We start from the raw sequence: 13,017 nt of genomic DNA on the forward strand, positions 1-13,017 counted from the left end.
CCATCATTCTCCCCTTTTCTCGTCCCGACAAACTGCTTCGCCTCTTTGCTCTTGCTCTTGATCGACATCGTGTAATCTCATCAACTTGCCTTGTCCAGTTCGCCAACTGCTTCTTCAGCGCCCTCTCATTTGCGAGCTCTTCGTTGTGTTGTTCTGTGACGGCTGAACTTGCTGTCATGTACCGGTCCTTGTTCCGCCTCTTGGCCTTTGATGCAAATGTCGACAGAATCGACCCGTTTCAGAGATCTCCCGGAAAGATTTCGCGCTGTTCATCTCTGGCAGATGACCTTCCCACACGAACCCAACATCTCTTACGACCCAGACTTTACGTATTGGCAACGTTTTGTACATCAACCCGCGCTTCCAGACGGCCCAAAAGCCTACACCAAAAGGCTGTAGCTCGCGACCTGGAGAGCTGTATTCTTCGATGGTGGAAAGTGCTCCAATTCAAAGTAGCGGTCGTTGTGGCCCTTTCGATAAGCCGGGTGGGATATCTATCAGCGCGACCTTATACCTTGTTTCGTCCATTTGAAGGAATGTTTTCCGTGACTGTTTTTGCGTCAAGCTAACGAGTCATATCAGCAAGCATACCTCCATGATTATGAGCAACGAGAGGCCAAACCACTGAGTCTCTTTCTCCTCTGACAGCGAAGCCGTAGTCATCCTCACCACATCACCCATAGTAGGGGTATCAACACTGACTTTGTGTCCGGATCGGTTCGTGACAAGCCTGCGCAGGTCACCATGTGCTGCAGAAGCCGCTGCTTTCTTGGACCATAAGACGCGAGGTTGTACGGGTTGCCCCTTGACCTCCATCAGCGCCATTTCCCGTTCATCTTGCACCTTTTCCCATATCCTCGCCATCTTCGTGCCGTCGACTCTCGTGTTCAGGGCCGGATCGTACGTCGTATTCCCACGACGTCGGAGACGGAGAACCATGTGCGCTTGTTGACATCTGGCCACGACGAGATCTGTTACCTCTCCTTCTCCCGCCCATATCCTAGGTCCGCCTTCCTCAAAATCATCGCCACATCACAATGTCTGGCGTACCATCGTATCTCTGGCGCCACGGAAGCCAAGCCGTGTATTCAACCGCAGATATAGACGTGGTCTGGCGGCTTCAGAAAGAAATTGCCGGAGTTCTGTGGAATTATCCGGGTCGGGTCGGCCCGATCTGACACTTCATGTGTGTGAATATTCTGCGTGCATGTATCGTCGCCCTACGACGCAACGATGTGGCCCCGCGGCGCACAGGTGTTCCCAGGGCGGTGGCAGCAGGGCTTTCGGTGGAACTTGAGCACCTTCGCAGCACTGGCCGGCGGGGCATCATGGAGTATATCCTTGGTGATCGTGGCTCCTTCGTTGATAACTCGACTAATGGACAGATGGTTATGCTTCGATCGAATTCGCAAAAGCGGCCGGCTCGAATGCCTCGCGGTACGTGCTTAGAGGTGTTACTCTCGTCGATGGAACCATCTGTGATCTGGGACTTTACCCGATCGGTCAGCGCGCCACATAAGAGAACAGCAGGTAAGAGCCTGTTTCACTGCATATTATCTTGGTCCTTACTCGAGTCTTCTTTGCAGTGGTTCGGAGTTGCTTTATCGGTATATCTTCCGCGGTGTCGCTGCCCGGAACAGTGACGGGAAGTCCAGTTTCTTGCTAGTGTTTGTCGCTGCGCGCTACTCATGCTTGACAGCACATGCGGCGTCCTGACGACCGGAGATTTCTGGGTTGTTAAGTAGAATATGGCCTCAGGGCTTTTTCCACGCTGGACGGTGATGCGGAAAAGTGAGGAAGCGTTTGGGCCGAGAAAGAGGTGGAGAGGCCATCCAAGTGGCAGCAAGTGCACGGCAGCGAGTGCGGGTATGTGCTGTGCGGGCAATGGCCCCATCATTGGCACTGTGAGCTGGGGGGCGCTCCCGCCTATCGTGGCCCAGATCACCGCTGAAAGAAAGCCACTTACAGCGGGTGCGCGCTTGGTAGTGTGAACGAGGAATGATTAGGTAGGTTCCGTTGGGAGAGGTACTTATCACACCACCCCTTTTGCTGCTGACCTCATGTACCTCCCGCAATAAAGCTTAACACATGATATAACCTACACCAAAGCCAGAGGTCTTACAGTCTAGAGCCCAGGTATCTGCTAGGTACTATGAGCAGGCCCTCGAGCCCCCGGCGCTGTCCGATGCACAGACCTGCGCGGTGCATACCTACTTAGGTAGGTACTTGTAGGTACCCATTGACTGTATCAGAATTTCCAGCCCGCACACATCTTGCATCCCCATCAACGTTTCGAACGATTTAGGTACAGTACATTATCGTTAAGGTCACTCACACTCGTTTTCACTGCTATTTTTGTCTTTGTTTTTGTTTCTCTGATTTTGTGTTAACCAGCTTGCAGCTTATTCCCAGTCGCGTTATCTGGTTCTGCAGCCATTCTTGACAGCTCAAGTCGCTGCTCCTTCGAAAATAACCCTCATACGATAGTATAAACTCATCGCTCGCAGTCTTTTCAAGTCCACGCACGCTCCCTTCTGACTTCCAAAGTCGCTGCTTCCACCAAGGTACCTCTAGGTCCGCAACCTTTTCCTTTTCATTCATTTACTTTCTGACCCTCTCCTTTTCTTCTCGCAAACCGACAGTCACGGGTCAGCAGCCATTCAACATTTCGCGTGTCCTGCAAAGCGCCCAATTCTTGCCACATCCAAACCTAAAAGCAAAATCTTGAGGGCCTACAAACAAAGTGGGAGTTGATTATTTTACTGAACGAGAGCATCACGTTCAGTCAGCGATCAGCGAGTCGACTTGATCACCCAACTGTTTCGTCAGAGCCGCCCACCCTGGCGGACTTACCATCTAGTCACATCAAGTAGTAGGTACATCTTTCCAAAAGACCGCAACCATGTCAACTGACGAGTCTTCAATGGCTAGCATCACCTCAGCCAGGTCGTCAAACTGACAGCCACAGCTTTAGAGACGTTTGAGAGTTGAAGTTCTATTCAACGTCGCTCATTATGGGCACCCAAAATCATGCTCCCGAAACCAATGAGAGGCTTGCATCGCAAAATTCCCGCAGCCAAAGCGTATCAGCCAATCAGCACTTGTCCTGCTTCGATCAAGGACACCTCTCAGATCGGGTACAGGCGCCAGACATGTTTTTGACTGATCCCGCGCAGGATAGCTGGGAAGTGGATGGCTTGGGTCTCGGCAATGATTTGTTTCCTCTGCCCCAGGACAAGCACGATGACCCGCGAGTCGCGAAGCCTCTCCCTTCGTTCCCTCATCCCACCCACTATGAGCAGCAGTGGCCCGTCGCATCTTATCCCAGTACCACCGTCCCCCACAAACAGCCACAGACACAGGTTGCCCCCATTCCTTCCCCCATCCCCTACAATCACCATTCGGAGCAAGGGCATGCTACCCCTTCCCATCCCATCGCACCTTCCTATACCGCACCTCCAAGTCATTCTCGATTGCTGCAGCACGCCGCCACCCCCACTGCCGCATCTGTGGCATCTGTGCCGGCTACTACTCGCCCCCCTCTTCAGGTGCCTTACCCTGGCAAGGTCTGCTCAATCTGCCGCACCAACTTTGTGTGGAAAAAGACAGTAGACCGCTGCTTTGGCTGTTGCAGAAATAAGCCAGGCCCCAAAAAGATTGCCGCTGTTATCGAACGCGCTGCTCGCGGTATTGATAGTTGTAGCACTTGTTATGGCGAGGCCGATAGAGGAGATAACAAGCTTTGCACCGTCTGCTACGGACGCCAGAAGGGCAAGAACCAGAGGCACAAGGCCAAACAGAGAGCCAGAAAGGCGCGGGAGGCCGCTGAAGCCATCTTCAAGGGACTGGGAATTGCCTTCGACTCGGCTAGTCAACCTCAAGCTGTCGCTCCTGAGCCAGCTGTAGAATCTCCAGGTGTTGCAACTCCATCTGTCCAGGCGCCGGGCGTGGAGACGCTGGACATTCCAGCCGTAGCTACCTAATACCAGCAGTGGGAACTTCGGCAATCGAACTTCAGGTTGCCCGCCCGCCAGACGTTGACCTCTATGCATGATTCGGAAGTGTCTTGCTCAACGGATGGCAAGCCTTTTCCAAGTACCAAGAGCAGGTAGCTTCATACGAAGTTTGAGAAAGCAAAGAAGTTTCGACGGAAGTTGAACCGCAGACTGGTGGCAAATAAGCATAGGGGACAAGGTCAGAAAACAGTTGCGGATGAGCAAAGTTGTCACCATAACACGCGCTCTGGTTTGGAAGAGAAATTCGGCCTTAGGCTTCAGTGGAAGGACTGTTAGACAGAACTCTTCAAACGCTCTGCAAGTATGCACAGCGGCATGTTTACTTCTAGCAAGCGCTAGGATTGTTGTGTCCTGTTTGGCTTCGCCATTGCTGTTCAAGCATTCCCTTTGTTCACTGTCTTAGAACAACAGTTTGTTCTGACAGTATCAGGTCCTACATATAAACACATCAATATCGTGTCAGTCACATTCTTTCGTCGAAATTGTTGAGTTCCCTTTGTCTACACGTCCATTATCTACACGTGAGCTCCTCGGGAAGAAGAGTTGCGGGCAGCCAGGCTTCCACGTCTAGAACAAGATCTCCCATCTGGTATATATCCGTCGATGAAATTGACAGCGGATGTATGCAATCCCGATCGTCCTCCAGAGAATATTCAGTCATGGGGTGTATGGCTCGTATACGTGCTTCGACGTCAAGTCGTTTTCGGTATATACTACGGATCGTCAAGCCGACGCGTCAAACAATTGATCCGACGGCTTCATTTCAGATCAGATAATACTTCAATAAAATGCCCCAGTGGGCAGTACTAGATGATGATTACTCTAAAGACCGTCCCCCTAAAACAATGCTGATGTCTTCATCCCCTCAGCCGACCCAGGGCTGCCGAGTCAACACCCGACCTTCTGGACTTCGTGAGGCCTTCCGGTCTTGGCATTGATCCCCGGTCCCCACATGCCTCCCCGCCAAAACCACCGAATCGCAACTTCCACCAAAGCCCATCGACTTTCCCTTCGTCGTTTTTTTCTTAATGGAAGTTGCCGTCCATCGGTAATAAGACCATCCATTTGTCCCTCTTTACTTTTTGCCTCCTTCTTCCGTGTCACCAATCATTCTCAGTCCCAACCAAAGTCAGTGGTCTGGTCAACCTCAATTCCCCGAGAAGCCTGTTGTTTATCATTCTGCGCTGGCCATATCAAGAAGCCGTGTCACTCTCGGGGTTGGCTGGGCGTCAAATTCAACGATATGCACGTTATCTGGAAGAAGTGCATCGATTCGCTCTGCGATTCCTCTCGACATGCTCACATCATGCGCGCTATCGAGAAGGCCGAAACATCCTCCCTTCCGCTTCACGCCGTGGCCGTCAGGCGCGGAGATTTGGCATTACTTGGTACAACTGACGAGAAAAAGCTGAACGAGGTTATACTTACCGAATCGATCTGTGCGACTCTCTTCATTGCGCTCCATCGTTGTACGATACGCCCGAAACACCAAGGTACACCGCGCTTCCCGAGACGTACTGAAGAAAACGGCGTCGTTTTGTATAGCGGCTACTATACCGATAACTGGGTGCGAATCTTCCAGACATTCGCCTACTTTAACACTCGCCGATATGGCAATATCGCGTTAGGCTCAACGCGTGCTACTGCCACCGAGGAAGATATTCCAGGGCCGTATGTCTTCTCTACTAATGAGGAGACCTCTTTGGCGAGGCAGGAGGGTGAACTCCCACATAATGCTCAGTCCAAATTTCAACCTTACTAGATACTTTACTAAGAAATATAATAGGGAGGATTTGATTCACTAGAATCGTAGCTCCTAGTAAGTAGTAATATCCTTCTGCCTTCAAAGGATTTGGCCGGCAACGTCAAGCCTCCAGTACCGCGCATATGCTTGTGGTATTTACACCTTTTCATCTTCCCTATTTGCTTCTTTGTGATTGCCTTCCTTCGTGGTATGACATCCAAATTATTATCCAGATGTCAAGGACATCGCCCTCATTGTCTTGTGATCGATTTCAGGTCCGTTCAAAGACGAGCAGAGTAAATGCCACCGAGGGGAAAATATGAAATGGGATGAACAAACGGGTCAAGTCCCCACTCGGTCCAGGTCGCACGCTGGTATGGCAGGAGCGGTCCGAAATTATCAATACGTTCGTTACAATAGCTGACCGGTTTTGTAGTCAAGAGGGAAGGAGCGCGAGCCATTTTTATTGGTCGCAGCCGTTTTGGTATTCCGCCTTTTTGCCGACACTTCTTGAATCCTTTTCCATTACTCAACTTCCTCACCCCTTCGCTCCTTCGCACCGCTTTGCAACTCACATTTACCTCACGGTCAACAGTGAGTGATCTTGCAACAAGCGCAACGCCGCTACCGACCGCAGATAGAGGAAAATGACGCGAAGAGCAACACAAGTCGAAGCAGGCACAGTGCAGTCCGTTCTATCCATCATGGCGGAGCGTGACTGGCTGGACGCCTTGCTGAGCGAGCCCGACGATTTTGACATGCCTCCCGCCTGCCCCTTCGGCGAGGAGGATTATTCCAAGGACGCGGAGCAAGATCAGGGCGACCACGCGATAGAGGACTCGTCTATCGTCGACAAATCTCTGGTCGCCACAGCAAAGAAGCCAATCGACGCGCTCTACAAGCTGACCCACGCAACATATACACCGATCGATACAACCCACAAGCCGATCGACGCAACCTTCAAGCCGACCAACGTGGTTTCCAAGCCGACCGACGAGACGTATAAGCCGATTGACGAAGCCTACAATCAGACTAACGCGACCCACATTACGCCTACTGACAGATCGACTGATCGCCCTGCCGGTGTTCAATCTGAAGAACCCGAGGTGCGTAGTACCACCCTCACCACCGCTACCACTAGCGTAAGTAGAACTGGCCCAAACTGTCAAGTGCCCCAAACAATTCGCAAGCGCTTGAGGTCAGTTCGAGTAACACGCATGAGGCTAAACAGGTACCTACCAAAAACGTTATCCCCATCGGTCTCACCCAAGTTGTCGAACCAGTGAATTATCATGGTCATATGGCCCCCGACCACACAACTGCCGCTCATACCATCCATCCCGACTCTCACATCGTTCATCCGGTGGCTCTACCGAACGGTCATCGCAGCGCGGAGTCTCAAAACCAAGCTTCCAACCAGCCGCTTCTGGCTCCGATTGATTACGGCGTTCCTTGCGAAGAATGCAAGGAGGAATCAATCTGGCAGCCCGGAGCGGCGCGCTGCTTCGACTGCCTGGGCAACTCGCCCAGCTCCAGAAAACGACAAGCTGTCATCGCCAGGGCACTTCTTGGTATTTGGTCTTGCTCGAATTGCTATGGCGAGGCTGACAACGGTGCTGGAAAGCACTGCCTACTATGCAGCCAACGCCAGGTTGCAAAGAATGATCGGGCCAGGCAAAGAAGGGCCGCGGGACAAACTTGGGTCCCAGGGTACGTCCAGAAGGGTGGGGTCAGGAAGGAAAGGTCTACCAAGCCCAAAGGCGCATCAGAGGCCAGCCGCAAGGCCAAGATTGCCTCAATCAAGAAGGGGTTGGGCAGGAATTGAGGTACTCACGGCTCTGCTGTCGGAATGATCAGCCGTGCACCACGGGGTCATGTGGACAGCCGACCTCAACAGCTTGGAAATATGAGAGGAGTCAAAGCTCGACATTGCCGATGAGGAGTGGCCAACAGCACGATGATGTATCAGAAAAGAGATGCTATCTACGGCAGTCTGACAAACTTTATCGGCGATAACCAAAGGAAGATTATTCGGCTAGACAGCGGGCGATGTCAGCAATCACGAGAAACGTTACAAGTCCCATTGATAACAGGGCGAGGTCCGGCGGATGGACTACCTAACATACGACGATACAGAGGGGAGAAATCGAGGAGCGACACTCACGAAGAACACAAGCGGTGAGAAAGAGGGCCCATGGTCAAAAAGTAACCAGGCGTCGGGCATAACACTGTGTTTTTCTCGATGAATCGACGGCGTACGTTCGCCCTAGGTGGCATGGTAGACATTACCGAAAGCAAGCAAGTGCTTTTGTTGCCCACGTGCGTTGCTCTTACAAGAAAGCCCGGTAAAGTCGCAGAGCTTGGGCTGGAGAGACAACGTAGAGTATATCCCTACATCAAGCGTTCCAGCGGTTAGGATTAAGCAATTAGTTTCGTGGGTGGCTTGATTCCTGGCCCAGTTTGCCTTAAAGAATATCGATTAGTGGTTATCTTCCTCCAATATCTTCTGATCCTCAGTTCAACACCATCATTCTTTTTATTTTCGTTCCCTTTTGTAGTCGCAATTATCTTTTACTCATTGTGTTGTTGCATTCCTACTTCCTCCTTATAACATGTGTTTTCTCATTCCATCAGAATACTGAAGCTGACAAAAAAACAACAGGATTGTGGTGATGACAAGGAGTCAGACCACGCCCAGGAATTGTCGCTTCATCTCACTCGCGCCCACCTCCTATTTGGTCGCGGCTTTGGTTTGCGGAGAGAGGAAATTTGGTGATATCCGCATCGATAACGGTTTCTCCCCTTGAAAGCATTGGATTTGCACCTAAAGGACAGTTATGGTAACAACTGCCCGAGTGTTGTTGGCCAATAACTTCGATCTTGGTTACAGACGTTGTCATTCGCAGTGGGTGTCGTTCGCCGTTTCGCTGTAAAACAGCAGCTCGCTTTCAGAGCAGGCGATGTGGGAGTGGTAGTGCGTCTCACTAAATACTGGATTATAGTGTATGACTACTAACAGCTGGGAGGACACCCCACTTGCTGGAGGGACGGGAAGAGCCTGTTCGAAACACGGATGCCGCAGCACATCGAAAACAACCAAGGCACGACTCGAGCCTGCAATGAACAGAGACGGCGACTGACTGAGAGGATCGATGCGGGAGACTCAAGGGGGTCAAAAGCCATGATGATGCCGCGAGTATCAGCACAAGCCCGGCAAGAGCAAATCGGGGCAAGACTGGGCAACGCTATTGTCGAAGACCGACAATCCTTGGCACCTGAAAGGGAGCAAGTTGTGAAAACGAGTGAGAGGGAATTCGCTCCTTTCCTTGTGTTCGCCAGGCTAAACTCGAGGGAGGACAAGCCTCACGAAGCAAGAGGTGAATGAAAGGAGCTAAGTGGCGCCGGAATTCTTCTCCTGTCCCCGCAATGTTGCTAACGTCCTTGCTTCTTTCTTGGAATGTCTCGAATTGCAGCAGCCAGCCAGCGCACTTGTCCACCACCAATTCGGTCTTCTTCCACAATGCCGACGTTCCATCAACCCTCAGCTGCCTTTCGCTGTCCGCCTAGTCACCAACACAAAAGTTCTACTTGTTTCTGCGCCGTAGGTAGAGCTCTTGGTCCCTCCTCTTCCAAATCTCTCAGTCTCCAACACCTACTAACCACTTTCCTAGTTGCTGGAAAAACCTGCATATGTAGAGGGTCTGTGCGCTTTCTAGCGCCTCATGGTTCAACACCTCAACGCTTAGCCCAGCTGTACAATCAATCGTCCAGAGAGAATATAGCATCGTCTACGGAGCAGCGACCGTCCATGACATATTAAGTTATGTCCACATCCTGAGGGAGGTTGAGGTTAAAGCGACGGAATATATCATCCGAGGGATTGACAGGATATGACGGCTCGGGTATAAAGAAGCAGATATTGGGGAATATACACTTGTCATGTGGGCTAGTGGGATGCACCTGCATGTATCGGACCTGCCAACGTGGGATGCCATCTACCGATATTTCCTGCCTGGAACACTTCATATCTTGCCATGAGCACGTCATGGTAGGTAATATTTGCAGTCACCGGGAACTTGACAGTCTCACGCGAATATTGGAACGGCACATCGATTTTCAACTTTTTTTTGTTCTTTATGTTCTGGACTTCCTAATTCATTTCTACCTCGAATCTACTCGTACAGACATCCTATTTCTGCTAATACGCCATCTGATCGATGCCGCTAAACACGACACCGACAGCCCCAGCGCCAGGAGCCGGGCCCGATCCACCACCACCGCCATTGCCCTTCGGGGGGCCACCGCCCGGACCGCCCCTCGGAACATCGTTAGGACCGCCTCCTCTCTTCTTGCTCTTCCGACCCTTTCCTTGACCTTTCCTTCGCAGATCCTCACACAAGCCACCGTTAGCCCTTGCCTAGTTACGGTGACAGTTTGAACAAGGCTCTAATCCCGCAGCTTCTAGGGCGGCGATATGCTTGCGGTCTTCCCCAGACGGCTTGTTGGCCAAGCAGTCAAGGCACTGTCGGATAGAACGACCCTTCATTTAAGGGATACCGTTAAATATCCCCTTGGTCTTGGACATTAGGGCTTCTGGTGTGATTTAAATTCTATTCTGGTTAATATTTGGTTGCCTTTCTACCGTTGTATACCAGCTAACACACGAATATTGTAGCTCGACGTATATGGGTTTTCAATTTTTTTTTCATTGTTATTTGTATCGTTTTCCGAACTGTCTCTCTGCAATGTGATAAGGCCGATATGATGTGGCTTTCTCCCCCAAACCTCAAGTTGATCCCTTCCAATAATTTGTTTCATTCTCAAGTGAGACGTCATCAGACCCCGAAGTACCCATGGCTCCCTTCTTTGATTTTGGACATACTGAGGTAATTACCTCCCTTTCTGTACCTTGCGTAGTACAGGTAGCGTCCATCGTCTACCATCTCGGTGCTCGAGGAGATTGTCGAAGATAGGAATGATGCCCTTGTCCTCATCACAAAGACTAATAGATATCAAGCATCCTGGCATCTTGTCTTATCCTATCCGGCTAATAAGCCATCTGATCGATGCCGCTCAAGACGACACCGACAGCCCCAGCGCCAGGAGCCGGGCCAGACCCTCCACCACGACCGCCTCCATTTCCCTTGGGAGGACCACCGCCCGGACCGCCCCTCGGGATATCATCACCCTTCTTACCCTTGCCCCCCTTACCGTTTCCCTGTTTCCTCAGTTTGGCATTGGCTTGCTTATCTGCAAAGCAGGCCTCGCACAAGCCACCGCTAGGCCTTGCCTCCTTGCGGTAACAGTTGGAGCAAGGCTCCAATCCTGCAGCTTCTAGAGCGGCCACACATCGGCGAGCGTACTCTGACGGCTTATTGGCCAAGCAATCGTGGCATTGGCGGACGTTTCCTCTAGTTTTCCACACCCTGTTGGGGGGGTTACTCAGACAGGGTCGACAGATACCGTTTTGGCGCCTGCCTTTGCATCGACGGACTCCAGCTGGCGCGGTCGGGAGTCGGGGCTGTGGGATCGGAGGTACCAGGGGATTGTGTTGATGAGGGGCTGCCGCGGCTGTGTGACCCTCGTTGGCGAGATTGGGGTGATTGAATGAGTTGGTGTTGGCGGTATTGTGGTTAAGGGGGTTGACATCCTGATGGACAGGAGTCGGGTTGGTGGGACTGGCAGTTGGGAAGTTTGGGGCTGGATGATAGGGTAAGACCGTTCTACCGAGGGTGCTTTGGTTGACTGAGTTGGTGTTCGGGGTATATGTATTGGGGTTAATGGGATTGACACTCTGGTGAACAGGAGGGTGGGCAGTGAGAGGGGCAGTAGGGTAATTGTGGGCTGGATTATACTGGAAGGCCTCTGTACCGATGTTGCCGTAGTTGAAAGAGTTGATGTTGGGGGTTTGGGGGTTGAGGGGGTTGACACCCTGATGAACAGGAGCCGGAGTGATGGGGATGGCAGTAGGGACGTGGTGGGCTGGAAGATGGGATAAGGCCTCTGGACCGAGGTTGCCGTAGTTGAAAGAGTTGGCGTTGGGGGTATATGTATTTTGGTTAATAGGGTTGGCATCCTGATGGAGAGGAGTCGCGTTGGTCGGAATGGCATCATGGAAGTTTTGGCCTGGATGATGGGATAAGGCCTCTGGACCGCGGTTGCCGTAGTTGAATGAGTTGGTGTTCGTGGTATATGTATTTTGGTTAATGGAGTTGGCATCCTGATGGACAAGAGTCGGGTTGGGCGGAGTGGCAGTATGGAAATCTTGGCCTGGATGATGGGATAAGGCCTCTGTGCCGAGATTGTCGTAGTTGAATGAGTTGGTGTCCGCGGTATATGCATTTTGGTTAATGCGGTTGGCATTTTGATCCTGATACGCAGGAGCCGGGTTAACGGGGACGGCAGCAGAAAAACTGCCGCCGGGAGGGAGAGGTGGAAAGGCATCATGGTCGACCGATGGGCTGCTGTGGCTCCATGTCACGTTCGGACGACCGACCGGCTGCTGCTCAATAGAATCGGTGTGGCCACTGTGGTTGACATTGCCGCCATAGTAGTAGCTGCCGTATTGGTAGCTTCCGGACTGGTGACTGCGGGAGTCTACCACCTAAGTAGATCTCCTCAGTCCGCCAGCGACGGAACCAAGAGCTTGCTGGGGCAAGTTGCTAGCGCCCATTGGCGGGTTTGGCTGTGCACTCTCCAGATGGGCCAATGATGGCACCATGCCGCCGCCATCTTGTGAGTTGGCATTTTGGTTTGCGGCATTTCCGGCAACCGCACGGCGTTTTTTCATTGTCGCGTCTTTGTCGCGACTCTGGTGCTAAGCATTAAAGTCGTTAGTCGGACATCAGCTTGTGTGGTGGTTGGCATGGAAGCAAGGTCTAGATGTCCGCCCACCTTGGTCATTCTCAAACAAACAATGTTCTTGGACTGATCAGGCCTGGTACGCGAGCTGATGATCGCTACTCCCCACGATTGCTGGCTAGAGTCTTACGACAATCGCCCTTGCTCGTATTGTTTGGAAGTGCCCGATTTTCCCAACGCTGAGAGGTGTTCGTGTAGGGCCTTGGGGTGTCTGGGTCCGGGATGGTGTTCGTGGTAGGATGAGGATGTGAGACCGCTTCAAATAGAAGTAAAAGGGAACTCTGTTTTCCAAGAGCATCAAGGGTGGGTAGGTAGGTGGTAGGTGAAGGGGGAATTCAGTCCGCGTTGGCCTGGATCCAGGTTGTCAGGTTAACAGTCTCCACATTCGACCTTGAA

General features: G+C 51.9%; 5 protein-coding genes across 5 annotated transcripts; 3 read left to right on the forward strand and 2 right to left on the reverse strand.

Annotated features, from left to right (window-relative positions):
- Positions 1-380: 380 nt before the first annotated feature.
- On the reverse strand, positions 381-886 carry B0T23DRAFT_441077 (uncharacterized protein; the record flags this gene model as incomplete). The annotated part of the gene is made up of 2 exons (XM_062840748.1): positions 592-886; positions 381-470 (listed from the first exon to the last, which is right to left on the reverse strand). The coding sequence occupies exons 1-2, from the start codon at positions 862-864 to the stop codon at positions 381-383; spliced, it is 363 nt and encodes a 120-aa protein (XP_062694719.1). The 5' UTR covers positions 865-886.
- A 2,632-nt stretch (positions 887-3,518) lies between these two features.
- On the forward strand, positions 3,519-3,983 carry B0T23DRAFT_286618 (uncharacterized protein; the record flags this gene model as incomplete). The annotated part of the gene is made up of 1 exon (XM_062834254.1): positions 3,519-3,983. A coding segment is annotated over one exon (465 nt), but the record flags the coding sequence as incomplete, so codon positions are not given.
- Positions 3,984-5,322: 1,339 nt separating this feature from the next.
- Positions 5,323-5,778, forward strand: B0T23DRAFT_428194 (uncharacterized protein; the record flags this gene model as incomplete). Its single annotated transcript, XM_062840120.1, has 1 exon — positions 5,323-5,778. One exon carries the CDS (start codon positions 5,323-5,325, stop codon positions 5,776-5,778), a length of 456 nt encoding a protein of 151 aa, XP_062694721.1.
- Positions 5,779-6,464: 686 nt separating this feature from the next.
- On the forward strand, positions 6,465-7,585 carry B0T23DRAFT_428195 (uncharacterized protein; the record flags this gene model as incomplete). Its single annotated transcript, XM_062840121.1, has 2 exons — positions 6,465-6,902; positions 6,992-7,585. The coding sequence occupies 2 exons, from the start codon at positions 6,465-6,467 to the stop codon at positions 7,583-7,585; spliced, it is 1,032 nt and encodes a 343-aa protein (XP_062694722.1).
- Positions 7,586-10,807: 3,222 nt separating this feature from the next.
- B0T23DRAFT_395308 (uncharacterized protein) lies at positions 10,808-12,550 on the reverse strand (the record flags this gene model as incomplete). The annotated part of the gene is made up of 2 exons (XM_062838180.1): positions 10,808-12,357; positions 12,400-12,550. 2 exons carry the CDS (start codon positions 12,548-12,550, stop codon positions 10,808-10,810), a joined length of 1,701 nt encoding a protein of 566 aa, XP_062694723.1.
- Positions 12,551-13,017: the final 467 nt, after the last annotated feature.

Source organism: Neurospora hispaniola (assembly GCF_033458365.1).
Source record: "Neurospora hispaniola strain FGSC 10403 chromosome Unknown B0T23scaffold_3, whole genome shotgun sequence".
In the NCBI taxonomy this organism is placed as follows: domain Eukaryota; kingdom Fungi; phylum Ascomycota; class Sordariomycetes; order Sordariales; family Sordariaceae; genus Neurospora; species Neurospora hispaniola.